At 40.1% G+C, this 15,020-nt stretch overlaps 1 protein-coding gene across 5 annotated transcripts in view; it reads right to left on the reverse strand.

Annotated features, from left to right (window-relative positions):
- LOC110857381 (neural-cadherin) overlaps positions 1 to 13,879 on the reverse strand; it is a 93,657-nt gene extending 79,778 nt beyond the window's left edge. For all 5 annotated transcript variants that reach the window (XM_035845141.1, XM_035845131.1, XM_035845135.1 and 2 more), the window contains exons 1-8: positions 13,787 to 13,879; positions 7,867 to 9,111; positions 7,549 to 7,699; positions 7,157 to 7,406; positions 6,558 to 6,987; positions 6,220 to 6,468; positions 6,075 to 6,142; positions 5,947 to 5,989 (exon numbers count right to left, since the gene is read on the reverse strand). In XM_035845141.1, the coding sequence (XP_035701034.1) occupies positions 5,947 to 5,989; positions 6,075 to 6,142; positions 6,220 to 6,468; positions 6,558 to 6,987; positions 7,157 to 7,406; positions 7,549 to 7,699; positions 7,867 to 8,182 (1,507 nt within the window). In that variant the 5' untranslated portion in view covers positions 8,183 to 9,111; positions 13,787 to 13,879. The remainder of the gene's footprint in view (positions 1 to 5,946; positions 5,990 to 6,074; positions 6,143 to 6,219; positions 6,469 to 6,557; positions 6,988 to 7,156; positions 7,407 to 7,548; positions 7,700 to 7,866; positions 9,112 to 13,786) is intronic.
- Between the last annotated feature and the right edge of the window lie 1,141 nt (positions 13,880 to 15,020).

Genomic DNA, 15,020 nt, shown 5'->3' on the forward strand with positions numbered 1-15,020 from the left:
ACGAAAAATATGGTTTTACAAAACAATATAATTTTTAAATTTAATTTTCACCCAGAAATATGTATGTGCAATCATATGCACATTGCATATTAGACAATGTTTCGTATGTATGTAGCACACAAGACAAGCTACGATAAGTATTTGGATGAATCTTTTAACTAAAAATATGAAGTGCTCAATAAGGGTGCCCACAGTCGAGAGCAAATTATTTTGTGTTTATGTATCTCTGAATATATTTGGGTGGTAGGCTCGTCGTCTCAAATGTCCCATCACCATTGCTTTGAAGACCTCTGTCCCTCCGTCTTGCGTGGGTCGGTTTATGATTTTGTTGGATTTTGTTTGTTCACGGTGGACTCCGACTGTTTTTATTTTGGTCGTGTCGTCAACGCTTCCCATTTGTTCCCTCTCCGGACGACCTCACCCCACGACGTATTTGTTTTTATTTTTGGAATCAAGATTACCAACAAACCAAACCAAAAATGGGATGGGATTTTGAACGCTCAACTTTAACTACCCCGAGACTCAAGATTTTCTTGAAGAGAACACAAATTAAACAAATTAAATTACAGCAATCTCGAGTAGAGGCAAACGCAAAATTGAGTAAACATCACGAATGTGCTACATATTTACATTTTGTTCACGTCGTTTGTCTTAACCAAGAATTAGATGACTTTCCCGTATTCGGGTAATCGGTTTTGAACCAGCAGCCATCCTATCTTTCGTCGAAAACATTCCTCTAAATATTTCATGCAGACAAACGCGTATGTAAAATCCGAACAGTCCAAAAGAATTTCAAGTTTACAAACTGTCTGGTCTGGTTTTATGATGTACCCTTTAAGAGTTGGATGAATCTCGTATGCAGCAGTCCGAGAGGCAGCGATGGAAGTAATATTATTTTGTAGGGTTCTGGTTCCCCGAGGCGACCACACTCCACTAATCGTTATCCAGTTACACATTCAATCCCAGGCCCTTTACCCTATAATCTGTGCGTAATAACAATTTTGGGTCGTCTAAGGGAAGATTCCCCCAGCTGGGAAAAGTGGTGAGTGAAAAGATTCTCAAATTCTGATTCAGGAGAGGATCTCGAACCTCCCATAAAATGCTATCAGAGCATCTGAATTATCCAACTTAATTTGGAAAGTATCGAGTATTGATTTTTTCATATAATCCCGAGATTTTAAAACGATTCAATAGTCCATTTACGTATTTATGAGGATTGCACAGGTGGTTCAAAATCTATGTAAAAGTAAAATATGTTCCCTCCCTCATACCATACCCGGTCCTGTTAAGCAGCAGAGAGCAGTATTATTTCACGAGCAGCGTAGTTTGTTCTAACAAGAATCAAGTGAAATAATGTTCATCCGGAAATCTTTGTCACGATCCGTCTGCCGAGAGTCACATTTTTCGAAGTTAAACCCAAAGAAAATACATGTATCAAAGAAATACATAACGTTATGCACACGTTGTGTTCCTTGATTTCTCCAAGCATTGCATTGTGGTTGAAAAATATTTTTTCGCCTACACTTCAACAGACTGACAAGTTGTCACTGTCGATGGTTGACTCGTCGTCAGCAGGTTGTTTCAAAGAAACTGGATCAGCATCTGCAAATTTCGTATGGACTTTACCCGTATGAAAGATTGGATCACGTTTCCGAGCCGTATTTACAAAAACTAACAATTTCAGCCTTCCATTGTGGATCTTGTTTTTGTCACAAGGAGTGAATATCGAGTATCGGGAGTAGTACGACGAGCGAGGCTAATCTAGATCGACATTTTGGACATGCGTCAGGTCGGATGAAACGAAGGGTAATAATCTACTTTGTATTCCATCATCACACACCTTTCAACCTTTCTTTCCTCACCGAATGCACAAGAATCTGCAGCCACGATGACTCAGATATGTAGGATCAGATATCTATGAGGTTCGTTTGGTTGGATTACCTGACAAACGAGGGCTAATATTTCGAAGGACACATTTTGAACTTGGGTCACAACCTGGGTTGTTGCAAGAAGCCTTATATTATTATTATTATTATATTAACAAGATCTCAGTTCTCTTCTCATAAATGTGTCGTGAACGGCATGGTGAGTAACTTGAGATTTCTGCTCGTACCGAATTGGTTCATTGGAATTGGATTTGTATTTATGTGAATTTTACTCCTTTGTACGAGTAATAAATGGTTGAATGAGAATGGAGAGGTTGTGGAAGGATTTGGTTAATCTAACTCCATCCAGCCATTTTACAAACCAAATTAACCGTATCCAAAATAGTCCCCTGTTCTCAAGTACCCACACTTCATTTCATGCCCTAAAAGTGCTTGACGCATAGCCACGCATTCAATGTTCTTCTGTTATTCGAAGGCCCACTGCATCTTGAGAATTTTGTCCTCTGTGGAAATATGTTTGAGAATTTTTAGACCTAAACACTCTCGATGCAGTGCAAGAAGAGATTCACCGGCTGCATAAATCTGCTCCGTCAACGTCTCCTTCATGCAGAGAGGAAAGTTGAGATTGAGTGCCGGCTGGTGGCTTATAAAATTGGCCTAAAATATACATAACTGGACGGGAAGTTGAGATGATAAGATAGGGAAATCAAACCACTTTAACTTTAAGTGCAATTTTCATCCTTGTAATAAATAGCTTACAGTGCCGACTTCATTTAGCCCGAGCCAGGGACAAAATCCGTTTCGAAATTTGTGTCCGACTTGACCTGACTATTTACTAACTATTACCACACATCGTGGTGGAGATGGACAATTTTTAAGGCCATGCCAATTTTATCGTTATGTGCGCATGCCCTAAAATATGTGTATTCATGTGTATATTAGGTACCTTCTTATTGACTTAAAATTGTTAAGGCCATAATTATTTCGCAAATCCACCCCCCTGGTTGAAAATTTTTCCAATTTCACTTTATAACGTTCATTTCAAGTCTTTAGCTATCTGTGTTCCAATTTTAAGCTTTCTAGCACTAATTAAAAATTTCGTGGCATCAAAACTTTGTGTAACATAAGTGTGTATAAAATTTGAACTCGAACGGCTCATCCGTTTTGGCTCTATCGTGTCTCAGACGGGCAGACGGGAAGAAGACATGGCGATTCGATAAACCTTGACTTGGGCTAGAAAGTAAACTTTTTGAAACAAGTTTTTTGACATTTTCTTAGTCTGAATGAATAATATGGAAAAGTGCACACCGACATTTATTGGCATGTATTACTATTGGAGATATCCTACGAAACCATTCCTCCTCCAACTTGCTAGCAGTCAGTCATTTCTCATTGTCCCGGAATGTACATACTAGGGACTCCCAACTTTGTAAAAAAATCGCTTTTTTCGCTCTTTTCTCAAAACGCTTTTTTGTCAATTGCGATGCAATTTCGTTCTTTTTTCACTCTTTTGGTCCAAAAATAAAATTATCTTAACCTTGATTTTATTTTTAAGCAAAAATATTGGAAAAAATTTCGAAATCACATGCGGAATTGAGAAAAAAGCGTTTTGTGAAAGAGCCAAAAAAGCGATTTTTTTACAAAGTTGGAACTCCTTACTATAATACCGAATACGAACCAATAACGGCTACCAAGATGTTCCAACCTCTCTAAATGTTGTGTGAGAGAAACTGGAGAGGAACAACGGACATTTACAACAAAACTCAGAGTCGAAATGAAAGAGGAATGGGTTTATTGCCACAAGAGGAAAAGTATAAGACGAGGAGTACGAGTGAAAAGAACCTGAGACTTTTTGAAGCCTTTTTGCTTTGAATTGAAACTATTGAAAGTTTTTGCTGTGAATTAACGAGAGAAAAGGAAATGAAATAAAAGATCACTTCTCCTTCTTCTTAAGAATTACCAAGATCAAAGATCTAGACTTTTCAGAACACTTCTTTTCCTTGAGAGAATTAGCCAAGCTAAAGACATTGAGACGAAGCCCCTCACTGTACGTATACCTATGTATGTATACATACCTACTAAACCTACCCACCAACCCATCTACCTTTCTACCTATATACCTTTTTAACAATCCAAGGAAAATCTCAACCGAAACTTTCCATTGTTGTAATTCAACCTTTTCATTCATATTAGCTAATCTCATTTTAGTTTCAAAACGTTATTACTTGTAAGTAAGTTATACCCCAAGAGCACAATGACGGTGGATTTTATTCCTAAAAAATAGTCCTTTAACGCAGGTTGAAAATATATTTTTTGTGTGTAGGGGAGTAGGAATTCGACTTATTCAACTCTTTCATTGAGCAAGGACCAGAATTAGACCCATGAAACGAAATATTACCCACTTTTCCAGGGTCCTCGTCAATACCATATGGCCCACAGGAAAATAAACGACGAGCCTGGTAGAAAAAGTTGAGCGATAGACAAGACCTAGGCCAACAGTCTACATGGAATCTTAGCATAACAAAACGCGTTACACTTACATAAACATGACAATTCCTTCAACATAGCACCCACGAGAGACAGCGGGTCAGTTATTGTAAATCTTGGGCTGGTTGGTTGGGTGGGAACTGAATCGTGGGGAAAAATCTCCCACTGCTCACCAGTGAAGTACAACAACGGATAATATTTCGAATCTTTGTACGGTTTGGGAGAGATGGAGGATTGTCAGGTTGTTCCTCTGTCTCATTAGATTCGGGTTTATTTTATTTACGAGCCCAGCCTAAAGGTCCCTTCGTGTAACTCCAACAAGAAGAAAGCAATAATAAGTGAGCAAGCCCAAGGTGCTCTCGCTGCTATCTGTAAATACTCCACAGGAGGAAAAGGAAAGAATGATCCGAGAGTCCGCGTTGCTCGCTCGGCGTTATTTATTATTATTGATGGCCCCATGTTTTGATTCCTCTGCACTTACACCACACAGTGCCCAACTTGTTTCCTTTTATGCGCTGGGTGTAAAGATCTTTTATGATCTGACTTCTTTTGGTTGGCATCCAATCCATTATGGATCACATCTCCAGCCTGCCTCGGTTTCCTCTCGTAATGTGGAACTTATGCCATTAGGACGACTTATAAAATACATGCATCATCGATGCAACAATAAAATGACTTGTTCGGCCTTTATCTCCAGCTCGACCTCAAAAAATGTAAGGGATCGTCGTCGTCGTGGCGTAAATATGGTAGAATCGATTCCCCACTTGGGTACTCAGAGACCAGTAATGGCTGCAATTGCACACATATGAATGACTCTCCGAAGCTCCTAATTTCTTACAAAGGACAAAAAAGGGCTGGAACACTAATGGAAGTTGAAGTCGAGATTAAACAGCCATCCGCATGGACATGGACTGGTTGTTGCAGTATTCACAAATGGAAAAACACCAATTTGTGTCTCTTGGTGGGACAAGTTAAGTGATCGATCAGAGGGGGAGATGGATGGGGAGAGAAAAATCGGATGCGGATGGAAGTCGCAAAGTGAAGAGATCCATTTCCTTCCTCCTTTTGCAGCCCAACAATAGCCAATAAATGAAGCAATGATTTCCAAATAATTCCAGAAACGAGTAGCAGAAATAACGGCCATCCAAACTAGATTGGAGGAACGAACGACTCGTGCATTAGCCGATTTTGAGATGAGATCAGGATCAGAACTTTCAACCTCTCTCTATTCCACCAACGATAAGAAGCAGATAGGCAACCATATTGCTTCCAAAGTTGTGGGTGGGTGGGTACGTGCGTGTTGCACACAAATTGACAAATCCAATACGATAGATATTTAGCAGTAGGAAAGTTTCGAGGGGAAACAATGACTTGTGAAAGCAGCAGAATTTTATAGTGCCGTTCGTTATTGGAGCAAAAGTACGTTGGATTAATCTCCTCATCAAGAAGGGATTTATTATACGAAAGGGTCCTCGATGATTGTGGAATGTATGTTTGTGTCAAGTACTCGGTTAAGTTTGCGTGCGATTTGTATTATAATCTAGAGAATGATAAGTCTGAAATTTGGGCTCACCAGCAGAACTTCCAGTGTTAGAGATGGTCACCCAAAAGTCAATCTAGAAATCCAATCGGAAATCGGAACGAATTAGTCAATCAATCTATGCTTAAACTGGTCATTTCAGAGTCAAAACAAGTGGTTACCGTTTTCTCCGGACCCAGCTCCTCATAGTCCCATTTCTTCTTGACCCGCACCGCCCCATTTGGCTCAACTATAAAATATATATTTGCATATACACATCCCACCATTCCTGTCACATCGCTTCGTACATTTGGAAAATAGACTTACCGGTGACCCATGGATTCTCATCCCTGATCTTGAACGTTTCAAACTCATTTTCTCTCGTCAACTCAAAGACCACTTTGCCCTCTTGCTGTCCATCCGACTCGGGAAACTCTTTCCTCATTGTCGGTCTCACTGCACGAGTTACTCGCCGTTTAGCTCGACGGTACGAAGGTCCACGATTCCGTCTGGGTAGGTCAACATCTTGATCAGAATCCATGTCGTCATCGTCGTCGTCGATATCATCGTCTCCATCTGAGATTTCATGAATTGGGTACATTATAAATATATGGCAATTTTGGGGTAATTTAAAATTCCGTTTAATAAAAAGTCGCGTTGCTTACCCAGTATGACCACAACCACCCCCTCGTCTGGGTCTTGCTGGGCCAGGACTCCTTCCAAGTACTCTGGTGAACCAACCTCAATGAAGACGGAGGCATGTTGGCTGGCGAAGAGTGACGGGGTGCGAACATCATGAGCTTGTACTTCCAGTTGATACGACTGTTCTTCCGGTTTGTTCACCAGCAGGATCTCTCCAGTTTGGGGGACAATGACAAAGGTGGGGTTGTTGTTGGTGAGTCGGTAGGAAACGTGGTCACCGTCAGCATCTTCAGCGTGCACTTTCCCCGCAGGGCTGAATCTCGTAGTATTCGTTGGAATAGCCCATCGATACGTGGTTTTGCTGAAGATGGGTGCATTGTCATTCTCATCCAAAACAGTCACAGTGATTTTAGTGACGGCAGTATCCACCCCAACCACGTCGTATGCCTTGATCTATATCACAAAATGATTGTGAAGCCCATGTTAATATTGAAAATGACTCATTAACACATTTGGAGTGCAAATTTGTTGCTGTGATTGAACCGGGAGCGAGTAACAATTGGCAGTTTATATGTTGTTACTAGATTTTTGAAATTTAAAATTAATTACGTTTGTTACGTACCATGAGCGAGTATGACTTTTGCTCTTCTCTGTCCAGAACTTTGGTGGTGAATATCTCAACGGCGTGGTTGCTCGAATTGGTCTTGGCGTGGAAGTAGCCTTTCCCATCCCCTCCGATAATTTCGTACTTGATTTTTCTGTCGGGGTCACTCGTTGGACGGACCAACGTCTTTAGTTTTAAGGGGCTGCCAACTGCAGAGTTTTCCAACACACTCGCCTCATACGAGTCCTTGAACTTGAGCATGTTGTGGCTATCGAGGAAGGTGGGAAGTAATAATTAGTAAAATTGATGATTTTTTAGAACCCCCGTCTCTATCGACCATGACTGTTTGTTGATCGTCTAATTCCTGCCTGACCTTGTGTTAAGTCTACAGTAAAAACGAGCAAAAATACCTGTCGAGGACGTAGAGCTGGACCGTGTGGTTGGTTGAGACGTTTGACTCGGGCAGTTCTTCCCTCACAACAAGTGACACGGGGTGGTCGATGAGATCTGTCATATTTGCTGTGCTCATAAGAATGCCGTTGTCCAGAACCGTGAAATAATCTAAAATATAACGAATGTGAAGACAAACAGGGCATTTCATTACGTTTCGACGGATTGTTTAAGCTGTGATTGTGATCAATTCTCAATTGAGAATAAGGTTCAGACGAATGAACATCAACACCTATGGATGGATGAATGGGTGAAAGGACGGAATGAGATGAGCTTACCAGAATAGTCATTGGGCATAAGGTGGAAAACATGGCCGGTTGAGCCGGCTCCAAATTTTTTGATGCTATACCCAGGAAACACGTCGTGGGGAATTTTCACGACATTCCTTCTGACTATGGCCACCCCCATGGCGGATGGCACTGGGCTGAGTAGACATAGCAGCAGCCACAAACAACTTAAATAGCCCACACCACTCGATGCACTTTTACTTGCACTTGCACTAGTGTGGGGAAGCAAAGACTGCGGCGGCGAGGAGGAGGATTGAGAGTTATTGGTCCTTTTTGGCAGCTTCATTTTCGAAATCTCTTTTCTCATACTTATTTTACAAAACACTGCTAATTGACATCTTTACCGGAGCATCTTCTTCCTAACCGTCGGCGATTATTTTTGAGCTAAACGCGACACTTGCTACACAAACTTTCTCATCTGTTTCCAATTTCCCGAGGGAGGAACCATCCGATTCTAGTTCTTCTCGTGTACATTTATTTTCAGGTTCAATTTCACCACTCTCATTTTTCCTCGTTTCAACTAATTATCCTGCTGAATGAATGGCACGATTGGCATCGAGTACGTATGCACGTACAGTAATCCTCTCGCCGTAAAGATTCCTCCCACAACTCACAACATATAAATGGCAATACTTTACACTTTCCTCCCAAGAAAAGCAAACAGGAGTCGTCGTGAATGCGTCGTGTCGCTCCTTTCGGCTTAACAACACCACCACCACCAAAAAACATCCAAAAAAGATCCGATATTTTTTTGTTCCATAAAAAGGAAGAAATGTTTGAGTAAAAATAGCACGAGTCGTCACGTTCACTTTATTTCCCACCACGCACCTCCTCCTACTCGTACATAAGCTTAAAGTTTTGACATCACTTGAAGAATACTCACTGCACTGTCAGTGTTTTAAAGTTTGGTTTCGTAATAATCATGCTATTCTGCACTGAATCACTGGAACAGTTATCGTGTGGCAGCTGTACCAGGATAGCTTAATATTCACTGCGACAGATTCATTTTTCGTGTTTTATGATGGCGATGATGCTCACCAACTCTCAACCACGAAGACAACGAAAGGCCGATCGTTAAAGTGAGATCGGGAACTTGGCCAAAGTTGGTGGTAATGACTGCGACGACTGTGAAGACGGGAAGAGGAAGACGTTCCTGTTTCCTCACTAAATTCGGTAATCCACTTTATTTTCGTAGTTCTTGTTGTAAGACCACTCTCGATCCATCTCACTTTCTTTCTACGAGGAGGAAAAGCACATTTTCTTAAATGACTCAATTTCCATCCTAATAAATGATAAAAGGTTGGCTGGCATTCTAAAGGGGATTAATAATAGAAGGCTTCAGCTTGGCAATTAATGGCTTATTTTCCTGGATAAAACTCGTCTCGTAGAGTCCAAAAGTGTAGATAAATAACTTTTAAACTACCACTTAGCACATTCCCATTGATTTGTTAGGATGGTCAGTTAATTGAAAAATTGCAGTGGTTTAATCCCAATAAGTCACCCAGTCTTAATTCTATTTAGGAGTGTATCCTTAGACTAAGGAGATCAAATGTTATCTTAATTTTCGACCCAGTTATCCTGGCCTATTTCATAAGTGAAAGAGATATCTGGTTATGTAATCGTACGAATAAATGAACATAGTTCACAGAAAGGTATTGCCTTCTATCTTACTTTCATTTTCTGGAAAATATTGATTTCGCCCACAACCACTCGCAGGCTTATTTCTCCCTTCAACTCATTCAACTTTAATTGTTCAAGTAGGTTAAATTGGCGAAAGACAAGGTTTTCATGCATGTTTTTCTCGCTAATAATCCGGTTAATTTTAGAACTCGGCATTTCACGACAACCAAAGCAATTGTTTACTTTGAGGACGACATGAAGTACACGAAATGGGCCATCCTAGAAGAGTGACAGGTTCGTCGGTGACATTGCGCAGCAGTTTTCCAAGTTTCAAATTACATTTTACTTTGCTTACTGCGCGATAGCTTTTAAAAAGGATTGAAGAAATTAAAACTAAATGCGCATATTAAATAGCAAACAGTGTGACAAGAGTCGTTTGTGTTATTTTATGTTCAAAGGTACGACATTTTTATGAAGCCCTCTTTCTCCTCTCTTTCTGTCTCTCATTTAATACGCAAAATCTAAGGCAAAATAATTAATAGAAGACCTCGCAAAGTTTAAATCTCAAGGAACTTGAAACTGAAGAAAACAATATGCATTGCGTGTCCAGTAATTAGGTGGCTGAATTAATGTTGACTGGTCATTTGCCATACAATATACATACATATGTCCCGTATGTTCTAATCGTGCATAAGTGGGATTATGGGATCGAGTGACCTCGAAGTAGACTTTTACTTCTAAACGACAACTAGGCCCACACCATCATCACACAGTTATTAAATGGCCTACTCGAACTCCCTGTACGGTGACACGCAACGTGCTTGCTGTTCATTATTTATTCCTTCAAAAGCTGCCCTGTTTCGAGTTGCGAATTCTAATCTCACTCCAATTTAAAGAGCTCTGAAATTACATAATTTACACAATTTCCCAAACACGGACTCAACAACTTCAGCTTTCTTTGTGATGTTCTAACTCTGCATATATTAGGGAAACACGCCATATTAACCCGGCCAAGTCAGATCGATGCCATAATTCCTCATTATCTACTTCCACTTCGTTTTGCCAACTTCTTGTGTACGAAAACGTTTCCATTTAAACTAATTAAGCTACGTATTCCACCTGGACAAGGACTATGTATTCTAAACATTTGTTGTTTGCTTGCTCCGGATGTGCATCCATATTTTTTTAAATTAAATACTTTCCGAAAGTACACTTTTACTTGGTTTTGCATAGCAGATGTTAAACGTCGGAGAGAATGACGACAGCTGACACCCTGGTCACATGCAGTCGGCATAAAATGTGGAAGGATTTGCAAAATTTTCTTCGTGTTGGGCTAAAGTTGAACAGAAGGAAATCGTGCTGAAACAGAATGTGGGAAAAGTCGCCTTGTCTTGAAGAAGTGCTGGACGGAATGGGATTACATTTTGAGATGAGAAGAAGCCGACTCATGTTTCTGATGCTATGCGACCCTACTACAGCACCCTTCCAGCCTAGTAATTCTTCTTCCTCTCTCCTCTTCTGCTACCCGAACCGATTCTCTCTCCGGGTCGAAGTGACTTTCCTCCACCCGATACACACATGCGTGCGTATCGTAAGTATGGATGGAGAAGTCGTTGCCCCTGCTGCCACTGCCTCCGAATGCACGGTTTCGTGGTGGACCTGCTGATAAATACTACACTCTCCGGGTTTTTTCCGCATTTTGGACAAAAGCCCGAAAAATCCCAGGAAGGAGTCCTTTCATCACGCAAGCACATACATGCATGCTTTTTGTGTCCTCTGCTATAGAAAAAGAAACTATTCTTCTTCAGCATAAGTATGTACGTGTTTCAACTTTTGCAGAAATTCAATTTCCCAAATTTAATGATAGTTCTTCCATATGAATAAGTAATGCATATTTTTTGTCGCAAATGAAATCATCAAATACTAAGAGTAGGCTGACATTATGACATGCCAATCTCATTTCACTTGATGTCTTACTTTTATCAAATTACATTAGCTATTGGGACTGAAAAGTCGCAAAGTAATTCGGCGAATGGACTTGTTTTATGTATGTTAGCGAATTGGAAGACCTGGAAGACCATTGATAATATACATATGATATATCATAATGATACCACTGATAAAGACCAGGAAGACCTGCTCTGCATGATGCTGGCCCGACCGATCTGGTTGTTGTTATGCAAATGTCAACATCAATGAAGAATCGACATACAAAATTTGTTTCGATCCATCTCACTGATTTTAAGTAGTGATGTTTTTGATTTGGTAGTGAAAAGGAAAATTAGCAGGGCTACTTCCTAACAAATCCTTCCTTAATAAGGCAACATAAGTCTCAATTGAATATTACTCCTCCACGTTAACCTCTTCTTTCGCCAGTATGCTTTTTTACATCTCATAGCCCTATTCGCAGCCTGAAATACGCAATTAATTCGATGTGAACAATTAGAACCAGCAAAGCAAACATCAATGTCAAAAATATGGTAACAGCAATCTCAATTAACTCGTGAAATTCACAATTTAAAATAATTTAATTATGTATTGCCTTTAGATTAGAATGAGAAGTATTGATTTTTCAGTAGAGCGTTAATCCTAATTTTGATAAACTTTGTCTAATTTGTCTGTAAAAGGATTACGCCGATCCTTTGGAAGTAGTTTTTCTTGACAATGAACAATATGAACCCTTTTACTTTCCTTATCTCATGTAGCCTATCCATACTAAATACCCACCATGATGCACCTACCTATAACCAACCGCCTGCACTTTTCTTTGACTGCGAGGGGACGAAGGGACAACGTTGGGACTCGGCCACAAATCAAGAAATGACCTTATGGAACGCGGAATACCCAGTCTTTTCGCCTGTGGGACGCGTACCTGGGAAGAAAATACCCAAAAGAATGGTGCATTTAGCACTAAGAATGCAACACTATGATTGGTTCACGCACAACCATAACCATCACCCTGCGAAAAAGACACCGAGCAGGGAAGAGAAATTCATCATAGTGGTGGTGGTGGCGGTGGTAGTGGTAAAAATCGTGTGAAGGCAAGTCCGCGATATATACAAGATCGCTCATATATGAGAAATGACAAATGAAGGAACCATAAATCCTTCTATTTGTCTCGTAAAGTCACACACCACATTTACACAAATATTTATAGTGCACGCACTTCACATCTGTGCAAAATTCCAGAAATCTGACTCCAACATAACTCACACAAATCTTAGGCAATATTAATGCAACGTATGAATGAGATGCTATTTTACAAACGTGATCAACTCCATAATTAGATGGATGGAAAATGCAAGTGAAAGACATAATATCTTGTTATTAACCGTCTTGTTATTCCTTCAGCTTCGTAATATTATCATTATTAAAGGTGCTGCTGAGAACAAAAACTAACAAACCAAATTATTGAGAGGCTTGTTTATTACGAAGCACATCAACGGTATGTATGCATTGGCATGTCCCTCATCCCTGCCTGTAAAAATATTCTGATCCACGCAATAATCTCTGTAAGATCTTATCGATCTCGTCTTCTTTCATTCTACATCCCATGCGTGCACTTCCTTACATAAGATGAGGCTCACACAGACACAATGCTATCCGCCTACAAACCCTACACGTGCGTTTTGGTATAACTTCTTGAAAACCCTATTGTGATTTTCGTTTAGAGAAATTGTATTCTTGTTCGTTTATGCTGTAGCGTCAACCAAACCGGTGTTAATCTTACCAGTTTCTACGATCCATTACGATTTCATTGGAAATCATTTATTTATCTTGGGTTAAAAGTAAGAGTCACAATTGCAAATCAAATAATGCAGTTTGCCAGGAACAAGATGTGTTTGCAACAAGAAATGCATATACATAGCATTCACTACTACATATGTACCAACACACTACTTTTGTCAACTTGACATTTGCAGAAGCTGCATCCATACGACATTAACGTCGACGCAGAGGTTGATCACCGCACTTTATTGAATATATATACATAAAGTCAAGAGATGAGATGTGTAATTCTTCGCACAAACTTCACTCTTGTCGTCGTCATTTTGTAATTGCAGTGTGCAATGAAGCACAGGCAGAAGAGCGACACGCGTTTCTGCAACACCTCTTCCAATCAATCGAACTCCATGGCTCGATTGAAAAAATAACCACTTTACTAAATATATATTTTTTTTATTTCTTAAAAATCTTTATAAACCTTCAACCAAACTTTGGAATGCCAACCAACCGCCCAGGTGAGGAGCGAGAAAGAAAACTTGCATGCAACCTTCAGCAGTTGTATTACCTTCCGATTCAAACGTGAAGAAACGCACGAGAGTGAAACAGATCCTGAGAGTGCACGATGATCTGCAAGACTGATGAGGATTTTCAGAGTTTGTTTCCTCAACTCGGCCCACGGAATATGAACTCATGCAATACGAGAGACACGGAAAAAGACCCTCCTATACACACTTGCACCATTCCATGTATTTCGTCGTCGTCGTCGGTACCATGGAACGAGAAGAGGGCAGTATACAAACACATACCCTGTGTGTTGGTGGGAGCAACAATGGCATCGAAACCTGTTTCTCATGGAACGCGAACGAGTATGCAGATGTATATTCTGCCCATGCATCAACAATCGGCGTCTCAGGAGGGGAGCTTGCGAGGTTGATAATAACAGATCTTGGTGCCCTTTGGATATGTGGTAGGGACCCATGAGTGTACTAAAACCCTGAAGTAGTTTGACTCCATGGCCACATTTGCGCCCGCCACACCCACTCAAAAATGCCCAAAAAACGCTTTCACTCGAGTTTTCACTCACTCAAATCCACGTCAAAAATCCAATTTTACTCGGATTTTGAAATTTCTTTCACCATTATACTCCCAGATAGTTGCTTTCTTCAATCCAATATCAAACTCAATTTTATTGATGATTATTTCGCAAACATAATTTGTTTTGTTGATGACTACAACAATGCTCATTCAGAATTTTAAATTTTAAAAATACTAAAAATTTCTAAAAAATTGAGTTTGATATTGGATTGAAGAAAGCAACTATCTGGGAGTATAATGGTGAAAGAAATTTCAAAATCCGAGTAAAATTGGATTTTTGGCGTGGATTTGAGTGAGTGAAAACTGGGGTGAAAGCGTTTTTTGGACATTTTTGAGTGGGTGTGGCGGGCGCAAATGTGGCCATGGAGTCAAACCACTTCAGGGTTTTAGGACACTCATGGGTCCCTACCACATATCCAAAGGGCACCAATATCTGTTATTATCAACCTCGCAAGCTCCCCTCCTCAGTTCAGGATATACCAATTTATTTGGCACGATTGGGTTTTGTCATCATTATTTTGTATCTCGAATATTTTTGAGCTAAACGAATCTGAATTTGTCGTTTTCATTTGATGCACAGAGTGGTAGCAATCGCACATATTTTAGAAATGAAATTGGTTTAGATGAAAACCAAAATCATCAAAATCCAGGATCAAAATATTCTCGGCCAACGCGATGTATCAATGCTCCGAAAACTGCATCTG

Source organism: Folsomia candida, unplaced genomic scaffold, assembly GCF_002217175.1.
Source record: "Folsomia candida strain VU population unplaced genomic scaffold, ASM221717v1 Fcan01_Sc001, whole genome shotgun sequence".
Classification (NCBI taxonomy): domain Eukaryota; kingdom Metazoa; phylum Arthropoda; class Collembola; order Entomobryomorpha; family Isotomidae; genus Folsomia; species Folsomia candida.